The 19,540-nt window shown below is 36.0% G+C and overlaps 1 protein-coding gene across 2 annotated transcripts in view; it reads left to right on the top strand.

The window, feature by feature from the left end:
• The first annotated feature begins 3,840 nt into the window (after positions 1-3,840).
• EPS15 (epidermal growth factor receptor pathway substrate 15) overlaps positions 3,841-19,540 on the top strand; it is a 107,228-nt gene continuing 91,528 nt past the window's right edge. Inside the window, exon 1 of one of the 2 annotated variants that reach the window (XM_036233868.1) lies at positions 3,841-3,960. In XM_036233868.1, the coding sequence (XP_036089761.1) occupies positions 3,928-3,960 (33 nt within the window). In that variant the 5' untranslated portion in view covers positions 3,841-3,927. The remainder of the gene's footprint in view (positions 3,961-19,540) is intronic. The other variant, XM_036233861.1, reaches the window with a different exon arrangement.

The raw sequence follows: 19,540 nt of genomic DNA, 5'->3' as shown, positions 1-19,540 counted from the left end.
ATTTATATGGAAGGCCTTTCTCAAAGTCTCACTCAAATAAATTGGTTCTTTGTATATTCAGAGAGCTCCTCACAGTTGTTTTTTTTTTTTTCATAGTTTTAATCAATCATCTTGCATTTCTAGATGCTGACATTACAGATGTGCAGTGTTCATGAGATCTGATATGACAGTCATCTCCAAAAGTCAGAAAATAAAGAAATAAAAATATCTGTGGTTTCCCTTAAGGGTGGATTGAGGAGTGGGAGTGGGTGTTCAAGTAGGATGGAAAGATGGAATGAAATACTGATGACAAAACTGTTCGTGATCTAAGATCTCTGTGTCGGGATCATCTTGGGTTTAGGGTTATTATAAATCCAAAGCCTCATCTTCATCTTTTTATGGTCAGAAGCACCATTTCATCAAGTCTCTTGGGGGTGATCAGTGTCTGCAGGACAGCAGCAACATGCCCAAGTAAAAAGTACATTTAAATCGGAAGAACTGTGTATAATTCACTATGAATTTGGACAGATTCCCCTTCTATAAAATAAAATTAATAATAATCCCTATAGAGTTGTTGTGAGAATTAAATAAAACAATGTATATGAAAGAGGCAATTTTTGGTCATCAGTATCCAGATTTAAGTCATCAGACACAGCTTTATTTACCTAGCGCCTATCTACTTTTCTAATGACAGGGATATGTGTGTCAGCTGTTCAAGGCACTTCTTTCTTACAGCCAATGTATCTGCAGAACTGACCTAGTAATTGGAGGGTTGTCTGAGGAGCAGAGAGTTAAATAGTCATGTGATCTTAAAGAATAGTATCCTTCTAGCTACCATTTATTGGAAATCTATTCCAGGCCAAGCTCTCTGATAGGACATTTATGCATGATTTCTAATCCTAACCCCATTACTACAAGGTAGATATTATTATCTCCAATGTACATATGAGGAATATGAGATTTAGAGAGCCAGAGACATTAAATGGCCCTAGAAAAAACAATTTAAGACCTTTTTATCTGTTCTATGAAGCTCACTCTTGTTACAGTGAATTAGACCATAATACATCTTCCATCGACTACATTTTACTCTCCTAAAATAGATGTGGGATATGACCCAGTGCTTTGATGAGATCTGGGACACGCATTTGCAAACTGTTATTGGTGTGTCATTTAAAAAAATGCAGTCCCAGAAGTTCTAGTTCTTTTGGGGAGTTTGGACCATCACTCCCGTCCCCTACTACACGTCAAGTTTTAAAGCCAGAACCAACAAGCAAAGAAGAAAGCCAGTACAAATTATTGGTGGTCTGGAAGAGGGTCTGGGGCAACTCCCATGATTTTTAGCTAACATTCCTTTGCTGAAGGGTCTAATCATCATTATTTTAACTGAGGCCCAAACCTGAATTAAGTGACCCTTACGTAAACAAGTTATTTACAAATTATGTGTTCCTTGGTGTTCTTATCTCTGAAATGGGGATAAAATGAGGATCCAAATGATAATTACGCATGAAACTATGCATTCAGTTCAGTTTAACAAACTTTTATCATAGGCCTATTCAACTCCAGGAGTTGTTAGATTCTGTATGTAAAAACATGTATAAACTGTGAAGAGCAGTTACTGTATAAATAAGTGTTGTTTTCAACTTAATGTCAGTTACACAATAATTATAACAAAATTCCTTATATTTCTTCAACGTTTTCCACATTGATTTGATTTTCCCTGGAGTAATATCTTATATCTCATATGGTTTGGAGGAGTCTTTTTGCATAGCAAGTAAATTTTTATTCCTGATAGTAATTCATTCCATGACTTTGAAATTTCTTAACTAAATTCGTGTATCTACGTCTTTAGGTATTTTCACATATATTGTTTTATTCATCCTCATAACAACCTTAAGATTCTACAACTAGAAAGTGATAGAGCTAGCACTAGAACCTGGATGTTTCTGATGTTCAAGCCCTGTTCATTCCACTGGGCTATATACGCTTTGGTTATGAGCTGTGTAACATTGGACACATCACTTAACCTCTAGGACCTTCAGTTACCTCATCTGCAGAGTGGGAATGGTGATTACTACCTTTCAGAGTGGTGAGGCTTAGATATGATAATGTAAAATAGAAAATTCAAATAGAAACATTGGTTGTGGTTGTAACTGATAGAGGCACCACGGTGGAGTACTTCAAAACAGTACCCTCCTTCTCCCTTGAGTTAAACAGAATAACAGCAAAACAAGGCTAAGAAAGACTCTCCTGAGTAAGCAAGTGTTCACCAGACTTACATGGCTCACCCTTCATGGCTTCACTTTGTAAAAAGGGGTCTGAACAGAGTCAGGAGTTTCTGGGAGCATTTCTGGGAAGGCTTGCCTGTGGTGGCAAAAGTCTAAAAATGTAGGTAGGTTTAACAGTCCTGGGTCTTGTTCAGTTGGCCCTCCTCGTGGGTCAAATGGGGACTTCTATGATAATGGGCACAGGAGTGTTGGCCTGATAGAGTTGTGGTTTATTGTGGGAAGCCACCATGACTGAGAAAGGAAGACCAATTCTAGGTAAAAACATTTACTGGGGCTTACTCTGTGCTAGGCTAAACTGTGAGGGGAATGTAGTTAAGATTCGGAACCCTGTCCTCAAGTATTGTACAGTCCAGTTGGGTACAGAAAAGTATGCAGTTAACTTTTTAAAACCAGGCAGAGTATAAGGAACATATGAGAGTAACTACGAGGTGGAATGGGAGTTCCCAGAAGGCTTCTTGAAGTAGGTAGCATGTAAACCAAGCCTTTAAAGATGAGGGCTTCAAGGAACGGGTTGGTTATTCCAACTGAAGATGGCAACATGAGAAAGTATAGGGTGTGTTATGTTTAATACATGCAGGAATTAAGGCCTTTATTGAGTACATACTCTATGCTAGGGTTTAGGATATAGAAGTATATTAGAAACAGTACTTGTCATTGAGGAGCTCTCAGTCTACAGGAGTAGACGCGATGTAAAGTCACTAGGGTGATGATGACTTCATAAGGTAGAGAAAAAACATTAAAAGGAATAGAAGAGTGTGTAACTCAGGAAGGCCAGGAAATGCTTTGCAAAGGAAGTGATACTTGAGTTGTGTCTTGAGAATGTAGGAGGAGTTTGCCAGGTGGGTTATGGGCGGAGTTAGGAGTGCTGCAGGGTATTGAGCAGCGCTCTTTTATTGAACAATCTAAGTGTGGCAAGCAGCCAGCAGGCAAGGGAAGTATTTCTTCCTTCTGCCTCCTAGATTTTGGCTCCTAGAAGGAAAGATTTAAGTCTTCTTTTTCAATATCACACCCTAACAGCAGATGGTTAAATCAGAGGTTTTAGAATCAGACCTGCATCCTATTCCAGCCATCTCAGCTGTATGATCCTAGTATGATACTTATTGGTGTTTCAGTTTCCTCATTTGTATAACTTATTTAAATAACTCAGTTCCTTTATTTATACAATTCAAAAATAAAGAGTCTAGCACAGATTCTGGCATATCAAAGTACTGTTATCATTTCCTATTATTATCTCAGTTAGTCCTCACGAGCAACCTGGACTCTGGGTATAATTTCTCCCCATTTTTCAGAAGCAGAAGCTTATTAGAGTCCGTAGGTGACCTGCCTAAAGTTCATGGAAAAATCTGGAGTGGCTGCTTCCTCCACAGCCCGTCCGCCTTAATTTCACTTCCACGCCGGTTTTTTTCAGGCCGCCCCGGGTTTAGGCTCCGGTCTGGAGGCTCTAAATCCCGCGCCAGGATTTGGGTGCCGCCACGGTCTGCGCGGGGCGGGCGGGGCCATGCGGGGCGGGGCGGGCGAGAGGAGGGAAGTTGTCGAAGTTAGGGGAGACGCCCGGCCGCCCGCCCTCCCGGGCCTCGCCTCTGGCCGCTCCCTCCGCCTCCTCCCCGCCCCGAGCCCCCATCCGCCCGTCCTTCCTTCCCCTCCCGTGCATGATGGAAACACCATGGCTGCGGCGGCCCAGCTCTCCCTGACACAGGTAACGCCGCCCGCCCATCCGCCGGGCTCGGTCGGCTGGTGTCCCCGGCCGGCCCCCTCCCCCACCGCCCTGCGGTTCACCCACCCGGGCAGTTTCTCTCGGCCCCGGACGGGGCGGCCGATAGTGAGAGCGAGAGCCTCTGCGTGTGTGCCGGAGGGAGGGCGCCATCCCGAGCCGGCAGCTCCGCTTTGGCAGCCGCGACCCCAGTCGGGGTCCGTGGGCTCCCCCTGCGTCTCCCCACCCCTCCGCGCCCCAGCTGTGTGGCCGGTGCCCCGCGCCCGGCTCAGCCCGCGCCCGGCTCCTCTCCCTCCATTCAGCTTTCACCCACCCAGGAAGTTTCCTCCTTCCAGGCCAGACTGTCCCAGGTGAGCTTGTGAGCTCGCGCGGATCAGCCTCACCCCCGGGTCAGCCCTTGGCCCGCACGAGGCTCACCCTCTGGGCTGGGCAGCGCGCTTCCCCTCGTTAGAGTCACCTTCCCGAGCCAGGCGCTCAAGGCGTCTTTGCTCTCTAAACCGGCCTTTTCCCACCTGGAGTCCAGTGAAAGCCCTCCATTCCTGCAGTCGATCTCGCTTCCAAATAAGTCTCATCCTACCCAAGTACTTACCCTGCTATCCCCTTCCTGAATTCAGCCTCTTCCCCTCCTGATCAGGTTTCCTCCTGGGTCAGACCCCACAATGATCTTTTCCTACTCAAATCTTCCATTCTAACCCGGTGAATTCGCACTTAATCGCTGTCCAAGCTGTTAACAGGGAAACATCTTTTAACAGGTGTCATGGTCCCACCAGTCTTGGTGCTGGGAACGACCATAGAGATCGCTCGTCCCGGAGGAATTTTCACCAAAACTAGTTCTCAGGGGCTTTCCTCTTGTCTTTCTGCTCCCTTCAGAGCCCAGTCCTTGTGCTTCCCAGAAAACCTCTCAACATCACTCACTCTGGAAGCCTCGTTCCTCCCTTCTTGTAAAGAAAGTCAGTTATCTTTCCATCATGTCCAGGATAGTGAGGTGACATGCACCTGTCTGTCCTTTTCTGGTCCTCTGACCAAAACTTACCCCAGTCTCACCTTCTCAACTGGTTGTCACTAGAGCTGGTGACCAGGTACATCCCCCTTGGGGCCCACCCCAGCCTTCCTGCCTGACTTGTAGTATCTCCCTGCCACCTTGTAGTCTCCTTGGCCTGGATTTGTCAGTGCTTATAAGGCGTTAACACTGGAATAGAATATACATTTGGGCTGGAGAATTTTCTGTGTTGGAATCAAGAAGATTTGGGGTGTGTCACCTACCACTTTAGGATAGACTGAGTGAAAAATGTTCTCCCCAGGGACCACATATAAACACGTGCCTCAGGTAAAATAAATAATTTCAGCTTGTAGGAATTATCACTCCTATGTGAAGACTGCTTTATTTTCCAATTCGTTTGGTGTTGCTAATCCTATTTTGACATGCAGATAATGGGAAGAATCCTTGGAATGTGGTGGTTTCGTCTTGATGATGCATGCTTTGGAAGTGTCCTCCAGACGCTCAAATTTGAGGAATGGCAACATTAACTTTTGCGTGTTCACTTTTTGTGAGTCTAGTTAGTGACTTGCATTGTAAGATCCTTTTGGCAGGCTGTTGCTCTCTGGCTCTGTTAGCCAATTCCAGCAGAAGATTTTCTCTTGAAGATTTTGTTCTCTCTTGGAGATCTCTATAGGTTTACTTCTTAGCTGTGTGCCTGCTTTATTCTCTCCCTGGGTAATACTGTGATTTTAGTTTTTATTTATTAGCACTCATCTCTGGAGCTTTTCTTCAAGCTCTGTCACTTTTATAAACCGTTAATATTTAAATAGTAACATACACAGAGTAAATACTTAATCAGGAGTATTAGCCTTCACTGTCTCACTTATGAAAGGACATACCATTGATAGTTCATTTATATTGACAATTCAAATAAGTCGATTTAGAATATTTTGACTTAAATACATTAAGAGGCAGTGAGATACATTGTAAAGGCACAAGAAAAAGAACCTTCCTAAGTGTTAATATATCCCAGTGTGCCTCCTTGTTATTTAAAAACTTTGCTGATTTATGTTTTTTAAATTTTTTAACTGCTCAAGGCAATAAACAGATAACAGTATGACCTGGTTTCACATACATTATTGATGCCCCCCCCCCCCCCCCCGCCCCAACTCAGATGGAGGCATACTCAAGAGAGATCTTCCAGGGCAGGGACATCTTTTAATTCATCTCTCCTCCTTCAGTGCCCATCTGGAAGAAAGTGATTAATAACTGTTTTATGAAAGACTGACAGTTACAAAGATTAAACAGATGGGATGTTAGTTTCTGGTCATGAGATAATAATGGTTTTGGAGTAGGTTGGTATCTGTTAAGTACCTATTATGTGCTAGGCACCATGCTGGGATTGTCTTGTTTATAATTTTTTTGCCTTTATCAATTAAGCAAAACTGACAGTTGGGGGAAAAATGTGAAAAATGTTTTGATCTACACCTTCCTACCTCCTAACCAACCCTCCAACTCCTCAACCATCAAAATAAGTTATCTAAATGGTCATATTCTAGTTTAGAGAGGAGTTAGAATGCTAGAGTAATGAAATATTAGTTCCAGTCCCAGCTCTGCCAGGAGCTAACTACATGACATTGAGTTAAGTCTTTAGGCCTCAGTTTTCTTTATTGTTTATTCAACAGATATTTATTGAGCATTCACTGTATGCTGGGAATTAATCTAGGTACTGAGGGTATAGAAGTGAACAAAATAGATAATTTTTGGAGCTTGGACACACAACATGGAACTTACATTCTGGTTTGAGAGAGAGTTTGAATTAGCTGATCTGAGGACCTTTCAAACTAACATTCTTTTTTTATAGGTCATATTCTTTGATTATAGATCTAGTGGTGACTTTCCCAGGTACTTTAGTTCTGTGTAGCCTTAGTGTTTTCAAATATCAGTTTTCACTAGGTGGTCTGTTTTTTTTTCTTGTCAATAGAAAGTAAAACTTGAGAAAGATCTTGCTTATAGTGATAGATTACAAAAATATTTTAATAATTCTCTTTAAAAATATATTAAATAATATATTAAAATATTTTAATAATTCTCTTTAAAAATTTGTCTAGTTGTGCATTTCTTCCTCAAGCTTGTATCCCTAATAATAATAATAATAATACTATTAACTTCCTTTTAGATGTTACTATATGCCAGGAATTTTACTTCACTTAATCTAACACTCCATTGTACAAATGAGGGAAGTAATTTACATAAGCTCATTAGTGGTGGACTGAAGATTTTGAACTAAGGTCTATAGGCCTTCAAAAGCTGTTTTAGTATATTTCTCTGTGAATTAGATGCTTGGCATATCCAGTGCTCCCTTGTATTTGTTATTTTCTTTTTTAGTATATGCCCTGTTGTCCTAATTAGGTTAGTAAAATTCTTGAGGGTGGAAGCCATGTCTTTTGTCTTTGAATCTCCAGTGCCTTTCATGGTATCTTGACAGTACAATTGTGGATGTATAAGTAGTGTTCTTGATGATGATAAACATTTTATTGAAATATAGCATGATATGAGTATTTTAAATAATATTCCAGCAGTTCAGTTTTATGCTGACATTTTCTTGCTTTAATTTATCAAGGATTATTATTATTATTTTTTTAGATAATAAGAAAGTCCTTAGAATGGGACTTAATTAAAATAATCCTAGGATATAGTCTAAAACAATAAATGCTATAAAAATACTTTTCCTTCTAATGCTTTTTTTTTTTTTTAATTGCAAGAGTAATATAACTGCTTTATAGAAAATTGGGACATTAGAGGGGAAAATCTATAATTTCAGTTTCTGGTATTTATTTTCAGTTTCATTTTTAAAAAAACTATATGGTGTGTGTTAATAAACATTGCCTTAGTGGTCTGATTTAACAATAATGACAGTAAATACAAGGCAGAGTATGAAAATTACAACATGCTTGCAGAAGCAGAAAAGGAGTATTTATTCAACATGCCATCGTATTTTACCTTCTACTGTGAGAAAGGCACAATAATGAGGTATATATGTATATATTTTTGCCTGCAATTACAGTCCAGTATACTTAGGAATTCTGTGCTTCCTTGAGCAATGTCTAACCATTCTCAAAAATGGTTTGGAACGTTTTGCATTTGGGAGGAGTTGTCATAGGTAAAATAAATTAGGAACAGCTAGGTTTGTCCAATAGTGAGTCTCCCAGGAATGACCTAAGAGTGTATTTCTTTTTTTTTTTTTTCACTCTGTTTGCAGACAGAACGATGATAACAGACTAACATGTAGCAGAAAAAGATTGCATATCTTTAGCAACAAAATCATCGTTCTAATTTCTTCTCTTACTAATTAATAGTCTAATTTAGGGCCCAATCTCAGGTGTTTTACTTTCCCTTCAAAGAATTATAAACACACTTTATACACTTGCGAGTTTGGACATAGTAAAATTGGAACTCAGGAAATGAAAAGCAGGAAAATAGCTTGAGAGAAGGAGAATGAGGGAGGGGCGTGTTTGTTGGGGGTAGAGGGAAGAGTGAGAGAGGGAGGGAGGGAGAGAGAATGAGAATCTGGTTAGTTGGAGAATTGGTAGAAATAAATGAAAAATTAATCCAGGCAGAGTTCATTAGGCAAAGCTATACATTGGAATTTCATTTTAAAGTGAACTGTCATCAAGAAGATAAAATATTATGGGCTTTCATTAAAAACCATGTGTAATAATTATGTGTAATCTGAGGAATGTTGTAATTTGAATGCTATATTACAGAAAGTGGAAATATTTTTTTTAGACAAATACTCTAGCCCAGTTAAGCATGCATAGGAAAAAGACTGGAAGAAAAAACCCCAAGGTTTTATAATAGCATGGTGATAGTCTTTGCTTACCATCATTTCAATAGTGAGCATATATTCTTTCTCTAATCAGCTGATTTAGTATTTCTGTGATGTTTTTGAAAATCTACTCATTTAAATTGAAATCAGTAACTATAGGTAAAGTAAAAATCTGTTTTCTAAAATTGCATCTGCATTCACTTTTTGTCTTAAACTTGGCTTTAGAGAAATTTAGAGAAATTGGCCAGAAGCATGATAATGATTATTATAATAATGGTTTGGAGAATTCCTTTAGAGGACTAATTTATAATTTTGTCTGCTTCCTTATAATTTACAAAGCATTTTATCCTTTTTCATTGGACCTCATAATAACCAATGAATTAGGCCATAATTGTCGTCATTTCAAATTCAAGAATACTGAGGTTCAGAATTTGTGACTTAAATTTTAGTCAGTAAATAAAAGAGCCTACATTAACTTGTGTTAAAAAAATTTCTAACAATACCAGTGAAAGTCTCCTTCCTGCTCTGGGCCCTCAGTCCCCTTCCTGGCGGCAGTCATCCTTGCCAGTTTCTTGTGTTTATTTCCAGAAATAGTCTGTGATGTACATGTATGTATGTATATAAAATATATGTATAAAATGTATATACATATATATTTTACGTACATGCATATAAATATATAGACACAGTATATACATATGTGTACTGTATAATTTTTCTTTTGAGTGAGCTACATGTTGTGCATGGTTCATTATTATTATTACTTTAAGATTAATTGACCTAGATTGTTCTATGCTGCCACATTTAGATTTCCCTCATTATTTTCAAAACTTTAGCATTTTCCCTTATATAAATGTACTATAATTTATTTAACTAGCCATCCAATGATGTACATTTATATTGTTTCCAATTTTTGTTGTTATTACCAACAGTGCTGCAATGAATATTCTTTTTAGCATCCTTTTGCATATGTGTCAGTTTGTGCATTAGTTTTTAGTGGGTATAACTTTAGGACCAAAGGATATTTTTAACTTCGATAAATGTTGCTAATTTGCATTCAGAAAGGTTGAACCAGCAAGTGTTTGAGTGTGTCTTTTCCCCCATAGCTTCATCAACATAGTATTTTACCAGACATTTAATCATTGTCAACCTGATATATAAAAATGATATTTGTTAAAAGTTGGCCCCCATCTACTGTGCTTTCCTATCACATAAATGTGAACTTTTTAAAGTACAAAAAGTAAGGTAGAAAGAAGTGTGGGATAAGAAACTTATCTTTGTAATATAAATAATACTTACGTGAATTTGAGGTGCAATTAAAAAATAAAGGTTGGAGCTATTTTAAAAACTTGTTTTTATGTAGTACAGATATACAGAGAAAAGTAAGCCTCACTTCCTTCCCTTTTAGATTGGATTTTGTAACAGGAATTTGATGGTACCAGGATTTTCCCATCTGAAATAATCAAGCTGATTATTTCTTGTTATGTTTTTAATAAAAATAAAGAATTTGGACAAGAACACTGTGCAAGCATATACATTTTGGGGAAAGCTTTTGTATAACTGTACACCTGTCTCTGATTTATGCGGATTGTCCATTCCACGTGTCTTTTTAACATGGAAGAAAACCGTGTAAAAAGAGTCTACAAGTATGAAAAAAAATACTAACGAAATAGGCTGATTTAAGTCATAAAAATCGTTTCATAAACTATATAGTGTCTAACTAATGTGTACTGTATACTTGAAACTAATAATAAAATTTAAAAACTACATTTCACATATTTTCACAAAAAAATCCTAATGAAAAATTAGAAAAAAACAAATTTTATTTGCTATATGTACCATAATCTATAGCAACTACCCTTCTCTTTTTAGATTGGCTCAAAGTCACTTTCTTCAGTGCTCAAAATATTTGGAAGTATACTTCGATTTCATTATTTATTTTGGGTGATCTTTTTCCAGCCCCATCTTTTGCTAAGTTTTCATGAATTCTTCAATATTCACTTTGATACTTAAAAGTCTTTGCGAAATTTTAAGGCTCGTTGGGTATTTGGATCAATATCTAGAACTGGCAGTTTCCAGTTTTGTGGCCAAGTGAAGAGCTTTGTAAATATATTTTCTGCAATAAATGAAACTGATTCTAGGTCACTGCCATATTCATCGGCAGGATGGTCTTCAGATATTAAGCGAATTAATTCATCATCAGTTTATTTGTGATCAATCAATAATTCATTAATATCTACATTCAAATTGTCAGAGCCTCTTAAAATTTATTTAACAAATTAATAATGCCAGTTAATCCCTCTTCAGTTGTTAGAGCCATATTCCCTGGTACAACCACTTCTGCTATACTGCTTTCCAGCAAGCTTAAAGTTGTGGGCTTTATATCACTGAAAGTGAAAGCAATATTTTTGATACAACTTAAAATTGTATATTTATTCCAGGCTTCTGTAACTGTAAGTGAATCATTATCTTCAAGTTTATTAAAAATATTTAAACTGTTTAATTAATGTTTTTTTAAAAAAATAATTAATCTTAAAGGTAGAAATAATGCCTTAATCTAAAGGTTGGATTAAGGAAATTGTATTTGGTGGCAAATATACAACTTTTATCTTTGGGTGTCCTAAATTGTGTGGATGACCAGGTGCATTATCTAAAAGTGAAAGTATTTTAAAAAGAAGACATTTTTCCCTCATATAATTTTCAGCTTCTACAGCAAAATATTTGCAAAACCAATCCCAAAACACATCAGTAGTCATCCATGCTTTTTTATTTGCCATCCAGTGAGTGGGAAGATCATTAATAATTGCATGTTAGTATTGGTTTTTTCGAATGCTGCTGACTTAAGCTATTGTTTTTTAGAAAGAATAATCGCCAATAATGGAAATGAAAAAGAACCGCATAAAATGAGATTGTGTAAATGGAAACCCATGTACAAAACATTCGTGTAAACAGGGAGAGAGAGAAATTTACCATGTATAAAAAAACTCATTTAAAAAAAATGCCGGGTAAATCGAGGGATGGGTTTACTTTTTTTTTAGGTCACGGTTTCTCAACCCTGGCACTATTGACATTTTGGGCCAGATCATTATTTGGTGTGAGGGCCTGTCCTGTGTAGGATGTTTTGCAATATTCTTATCCATGAGATGCCAGTAGTACTCTCCCCTGTTGGGACAATCAAAAGTATTACTAGACATTACCAGATGTTTACTGAGGGACAAAATTGCCTCTCATTGAGAATTACTGGTTTAAATATGTCCTTTTTAAACTTAGTGATCCACTAAGGCAAGAGATTCAGAGGTATGTGCTTTCTTGGGATAACAACAGGGGGAATAGTTTATCTTCATATTTTTATTCCTAAACCTGCCATGAGCCATAAATGCATAATTATGCATAGATATTGAGCTTCAACAAATGGTGAGACAACTGGAAATTGTGAACTTAATTTTATGTGTGATTTTTCTGTCTTAATGTGGTCTTATTTTAATTGTGGAACAATTCTGTCTGGTGGGCTAAATATTAATGCAGAAATCATAGAAGGAGAATATTTTTATGTTACTGTAGAGAAGGAGGAGGACCACTATTTCTTTAATTCCTGATAAGCAGTAGGTACTTTTAGATGATTTACATATATTATTTCACTTAACCTTCACAGCCTTTCTTCAAGTAGGAGTTAATCTTCTATATTACTCAGGGTTGTGTTCTAAGTGGAAGATTTGAGATTTAAACCCAGGCATATCTGTTCTCAAGCACATTTTCTATGTTGCTTCCTGTAAACAGTCATTGACAATATTTCAGGGATAAAAATGAACATTAACATTGTTCCTCTGTTGTTATATAAAGTAACATTATTCCGAGTGGGTCTGTGTGTGTGGGGCAGCAGGGAGGGAGGAAGAAGGGTGGAGAGGTTGGTATTTGGATATCAATGACAATAGTTAATAATACTTATTGAGCACTTTGATATGTCAGGCACTGTTTTCAATAATCCTTACAACCTGATGACCTTTTCAGTAATCCTTACAACCTAATAATTGGATCATCCTTATCCTTATTAACTGGATCATCCTTATTATCCTTGTTTTATAAAAAGAGAAAACTTAGGTGCAGGTGAAATAATTTGTTCAAAGTCAAGCTGCTGCTGAGTAGTAGAACCAGGATTATAACCCAGGTAGTGAAACAACTCATAAATTGAATTAATCTGTTTTTATTTTTAAGGGTAAAATAGCTCTGGTAGAACATATTATGATGCCATTCCTTGGTAATAACTGAATATATATTCTAGGCTACACCATCTTATTATATGAAAATCAACTTATTGCATAGACCACATCCCCAGAAAATGATTGTTGTGCCAAGTTAAGGTGGTGCATTTTTTAAGACATGATAAAAAGTAGTTTTTATGTTTTGCAATTTCTTGTAATTTGTTACTCATGAAAACCTAAGCCTATCTAGGTTAGTGTCATCATGCCAACATTTACTTTCAAACTGATACTCTCTTGGACATTGTAGCTTGGATTTGGAGTTCCTTCAGTATTTTATTGCTGAAGGTGATACCATGTAGCAGAGAAAAATTCTGTAAGAAATAAACTATTTTATTAAATAAAACCGGAACCACTAGGTCTAAGGATTAATGATGCCCAAGATATGAATATTGTTGAGAGGGGGATATAATTAATGGGAGATCTTGGGCTTTGCAGTCAGAATGTCTTACGTTTAATTCTTTTATTTGATTGTGTAACAAGTTTCTTAGCCTCTGTTTTTGTTTGTTTTTGTTTTTTTAAATCTGTAAAATGGGGAATAAACCTGTAGGATTTGCTGTGAAGATTATGTAAAATAATAGATATAAATATTTGGGATAAGTTTGAATGGTAGCAACTATTAATGATAATAATAACTACCACCATTAGCCGAACATTTGTTATTGGTGGATTTTAGTTATTTACTGGGCTGTTAATTTTTATGAAATGTTGCACTAAGTTAGAATTTCCATAGATCCCTAATACCAAGGAGTATTTGTAATTTCATTCCATCTTGTATTCTATAGGTATAACACAGGTATACTTATGCACATACTTAAAAATATGAAACGTATGCATTAAAGGCGCTTCCATTATTGCTAATTGATCCTCTTTTATTTTAAGAAACTTTTACTGAATGCCTCCTGTGTTAGGCTTCGGACATACAAAAAGAATAAGACCTAGACTCATGCATTGAAGTACTTTTTTGTCTTTTAGGGAGATTAACACTGACTCTGGAGTGATAAGTACTATGATAAAGGGTGAGGAAAGTAAGGCACTGAAGTGATGTAGCATATCCTGTGATCGTGGTGGAATTTTGTAGTAATTTTTAATTTTTTTTTATCATTTACAATATCCAGGATTAATACTGCAGATGACATTTTAAATTGTACTTAAAAGGACAACATAAAACCATAGGAACATTATATTTTGGTGCACTGGGAAATATACTATCCATTTTCTTATGATTTAGTCTCTGTTTTTTTCTTTGTAATAAAGCAAGAATTTTTAGCCTAGAGCATAGGACATTAGAAAGGGATCTCAAGGACAGACTTTAAAGGATCTGTGAACTACTCTGAAACAGTACATAAAATATTCATAGTATCAAGATTTCTATCCCAGGAATACTGAGAGAAGTTTTATCTAGTCGGAAGAACACTAGACTTAGTAAAAGACAAATCTGGATTTGAATTCTCCCTCTGACACTTACACTGTCTCTGGGTGACCATGGCAAGTTTCTTCAACTCTTTGAACTTACTTTTCCTTATGTATGTTGTATATACACTGTTGGAATATAGGAGACAGTATGTAGAAGTGCTGTTATTAGTGTTGATACTTTATATGTAGAACTCATTTAAATATTACTTAAAAAGTTTCATTTCTAAAATTCTTTACTTATTAAAGAAAACTCGAACATGTAGAAAAACAGCAAGAAAAAGCATGGATCACCATTTACCCCATTCTTTACATTTTAATTTTTTACTTCTTGTTTTTTTCCTTTACATGTTTTCTCTCTCGCATGTATATGATTTTGCATTCTGTTTTCTTTAACCTAGTAGTATAGGTGTTTTCCTATGTGGTTTTCATAGCATTTTAAAAATGTCTTTAGAATATATTCATCGAATGGATGTTTTAACTTAATCAGACCATTATACATACAGATAATTTATATATATCATCATTAATGGTGTAGCAAATAACCATTAATGTACCATTTGCCGAATTCTTTTTTGTAGTTACAGATGGTACTTACTACATAATTGAATTATTTTTCTGTGATACCTTCGTGTTTTTAAATTAAACTTCAGTGATTTTTATGTTATAAGATCTTGATTGACAAAGGAGACAGCAGTAATTTACTCAGAAGCAATAATGTCTAAAATACTGTTGTGACGGAATTAAGTGTACTTAATTTGGCTACATAGGACGTTTATAGTTTGTAAAGTTCCTAGCACAGGAAATTGGCATTAAAAGTTGTGAGTTTGAAGATGATTGGGTGATTTTAGTTTGCTTACAGTTTTCATCTTTTGCTGGCTGGGACACTTTCATTCTTAGTCTGTTCTTACATTCTGTTCTGTGTTTTTCGTTTTGTTTTTTTCTTTGTTTTATTTTATTTTTTTTCTGGCACACTTCTATGCAGGGCCTTGTAATATTTGGGGGTTGGATTCTAGACCATCTGGCACTTTAGAATGGTTCAAAAACTTAACTCTATTGACTGTACTTTGAGCCAGTCTTGCTTGAAATGTCCTGGTTTGTCTCTCTGCTTGGCAGATATTTTTCTTTTATACTCTCACAGCTTTTTACAATTAATTTCTTCCTTATTTTAGTACAAGAATTTTACTAGTACCAGAGTTCATAGATTAAGGTGGACAAGACTTATTTTCTTATAACCTCACCAGAAAACTTCACAGAACATTCTATTTTTAAAAATAAGCGTATAGTTACACAACTTTTATACTTATACATGTTTAAAAATATTTTAAATATTTAAAAATTGAATATTTTTTATGTACTAATGGTTTCATCATGAGGCTAGGTGGAGGGAAAATCATATTTTGCAAATTATAAATTTTCTGAATTAATTTCTAGTGCTAATTTTAAAATATGCCATGTTTCAAAATTAATGATAATTTTTTGAGTTATAGCTGCATTCAGAAGTATGACCAATCAAGTAATTTTAATAATTGTGCTAGAAGGTACTGAATTTACAAAATGTTTAAAAATTATTTAGGTGTTAAGGTACTTTCTTTGAGCTTCCATACAATTTACCCTTTTAAATTCATTGGTTTTATAGCTTTTAGAGTATAAGTTTTATAATTCTTTTGTTAAATTTATTCTTAAGGTTTAAGAATTTTTATTAAGCTATTAGAACGTAATTGATTTCATTTCATTTCATTTTGTATTCTTCATTATGTTCATAAGTGTGTAACACTACAATTAATTTTTGTACATTGATCTTGTATCCTGCAATTTTGCCGAACTCATTTATTAGTTTTAATAGTTTCTTAGGATTTTCTACATATAAAATCACATTATCTGTGAACAAGGATTGTTTTACCTCCTCCTTTGCAATCTGGATGCCTTTCGTTTCTTGTTCTTGTCTAATTTTCCTGGCTAGAACCTCCAGTACAATGTTGAATAGAAGTGTCCAGAGCAGACGCTTGTTCCTGATCTTTGGAAGGAAGCATTTTCAGTACCTTAAAGGTACCTAGTTCAGCCATCAATTGTTCAGAAACCTACTGTTATTTGAAAGAGGTCTAATTCACATTTAGATTATGTAGCAAGAAGTTCTGGAAAGTAGTCTTGTATTATCATCATCACCTGAGAACTTATTAGAAATGCAAATTATTGGACCTAATCCCAGTCATACTCTGAATCAGAATTGGAAACCGCAAGTGGGGGATTTACTTAGCCCTTTGTTTGGTAAATGTGGTTCATATTTTAAAAAGAAACTAATAATGCTACTAATGAGTAACACATACAGGATTTAAAATATATGAAGCATATAATATGCACAAAGACTGTTATAAGTGGGTCTTTTTTCTTTTTTTTCTTTCAGTTTATGTGGAAACAATCCAGAAAGGTGGTCAGTTTTCTGTGCTTTTGGGTGGTGGTTAAAAGAATGAGCCCTGACATTATACTGCATGGCTTTTAATCTAGTTCTGTCATTTATTTACCAGCTATGTGAATTTGGGCTTTGATTTAATCTGTGTTTCAGATTCTTCCTATGTAAAATGTAAGAGTACTTTATAGAGTTGCGAAGATCAGATGAGAGAATCCAAGTTAAGTACTGAGAATACCATAAGTAAGTTCTTAGTAAATATATTTTTTATTACCATTGATATGGATCAAGAACTTCCAGCCATGGCTTCTTCTCATACATATGTGTTTCTTGCTGTGCCTGAATTTCTCTTCCTATTTTTTGCTTCATTCATTTGACAAATACCAACTACCTGCTATCTGCCAAGCACTGGTGGCCTTACTGTGACATACATATGAGCAAGACAAAGTCACAGGCTCTCTGGGTTAATATTTCTAGTGAAGGAGACTGAGAGAAACAAATAGATAATAAATATGTCAGACATTGATGAGAGCTAGGAATAATAATTAAGTAGGGTAAGGGAAGAGAATGCCATAAGGTACTGGTTTAGATATGGTGGTCAGAAAGGTTACATTTGATTAGAGATCTGAATGAAATAAGAGTTGAGCTATATGAATATGGACATGTACCAGGTAGAGGCAGCAGCAAGTGCGGGGGCCTTCAAATAGGAGTGCTCCTTGCAACTGTTTGACTGGTTTCTTTAACACTTGTGACTTCCTAAACTTTTCCCATTGTAATTTGTTATGAAATAATTCAGACAGGACGTTTATTTACTTCTCTTCTGTGTCCCTTAGGTATCTCTGATCCCATAGCAACTGTGTTTACTCCTTCTTGTACTTATTACAATGGTTCATTATTGTCTTTTTCCCAGTACTCTTGAATTCTCAGTGTCAGAAACCATAGTTTCTTACTTATATTAGTATTCCCAGTATATAGATATACAGATACACAGTAGTCTCCCCTATCCACAGGGAATCTCCAATGAGTGCCTGAAACTATGGATAGTGCTAAACTTTATATATAGTATGTTTTTTCCTATACACACATACCTATGATACAGTTTAATTGATAAATTAGGCACAATAATATTAACAACAGTAACAAAATAGAACAGTTATAACAGTATATTGTAATAAGAGTTATGTGAATGTGGTGTCTCTCTATCAAAATATTGTATGTACAGTGTGGATAGGCTGGACAAAGGGATGATTCACACCCTAGGCAGGCTGGAGCTGGGTGGCATGAGATTTCATCACATTACTCAAAATGGTGCACATTTTAAAACTTATGAATGTTTATTTTTGGAACTTTGGTTCACTTTTGATTACTGGAACTGTAGAAAATAAAACTGTGGATAAATGGGGGACTACTGTACAACAGATGTCTAAATGAATGAGTAATGAATGAACAAACAAGTTTTGCAACTTTAAATTTCCTCAGTGTATTTCTCTTTGTACTTTGTTTCTGCCTGGTAGTAATGGTAGTAAGTAGAATTTAATTGAATACTTATTTGTCTGGAAATCAGCTAAGTGCACCAAATACATTTTGTATTTAGCCGTTGTGTTATAATTTCTCTTTTTTCCTGTCTTAAGGTTGAGTTCCAGGAGCACAAAGAAGTTACCCTATTTGTTCATCTCTGTATCAGGAGTGCCTAGCACAATAACACATTGTGGATCAGCAATTGTTTAAATAAATGAGTGATATGTTAGTAGGTTAATATATTGAATCTTCTACTGAATCTCATAGACTATATATTATAATGAATATTTGTGTAATATTCTAGTAGACCCTGAACTACAAGCTTTTTGCAAAGTAGCTCATTTTAAATATTATTCACCCTACCGGCTGCTTTTCCCTCAGCAGCACCTTATCAAGTATAATGTTCATGTAAGTGCTGCAGCCAGAATTATTGTATTTTCTTAAACTAGAAATCAGAACTCATGGTCCAGTAATTATACAGAACACTTGAAATTCAGACCAGGTAAATAATATTTCTGTACTTACGCACCTAAATTATCCAGCCCCTCCTCCAATTCCATAGTAGAAATTCTTGTTCCTAGTACCTTCCACGTAGAGGTTAAGCAATCACAATTTCTCAGCTAGACAATCCTCTGCAGAGTCTGCATGAGTGATAGTAGACAACCCCCAGAGCAACGTTTGCATTTTAAAAGAGGAATAGTCTAAATGACAAAGTGGTCAAGTGTGTATTGGCTGCAAATGACACACTGCTAGTATTTTCTAAACTGGGGATTAAAAAGTAACAGATATGTTCACATTACATTATAGGTAAGCTAGCTGATAGTATTTTTCTAGCCAAAGGTTCTGTCATTTGGCTGAAAAAGGATGACTTTTATTTTCTAGCTTTTGGTTTATTTCCAGGAAATGGCAATGAAACACTTGCAAGAATGAAAATCAGTCAATGTAATATACTACATTATGGGTTGAAGGAAAACAACACACATGATCATCTCAGTTGTTGTAGAAAAAGCATTTGAGAAAATTCAACATCCTTTTATGATGAAAATATTCAAAACTAGCTATAGAAGGAAACTTCCTCAACATGACAAAGGCTGTATGTAAAAAACTCACAGCTAGCATCATACTAAATGGTGAAAGACTGAAAAGTTTTCCTCTATGATCAA

Source organism: Rousettus aegyptiacus, unplaced genomic scaffold (assembly GCF_014176215.1).
Source record: "Rousettus aegyptiacus isolate mRouAeg1 unplaced genomic scaffold, mRouAeg1.p scaffold_m13_p_1, whole genome shotgun sequence".
NCBI classification, from domain to species: domain Eukaryota; kingdom Metazoa; phylum Chordata; class Mammalia; order Chiroptera; family Pteropodidae; genus Rousettus; species Rousettus aegyptiacus.
This window is presented reverse-complemented; position numbering and strand designations above follow the sequence as displayed.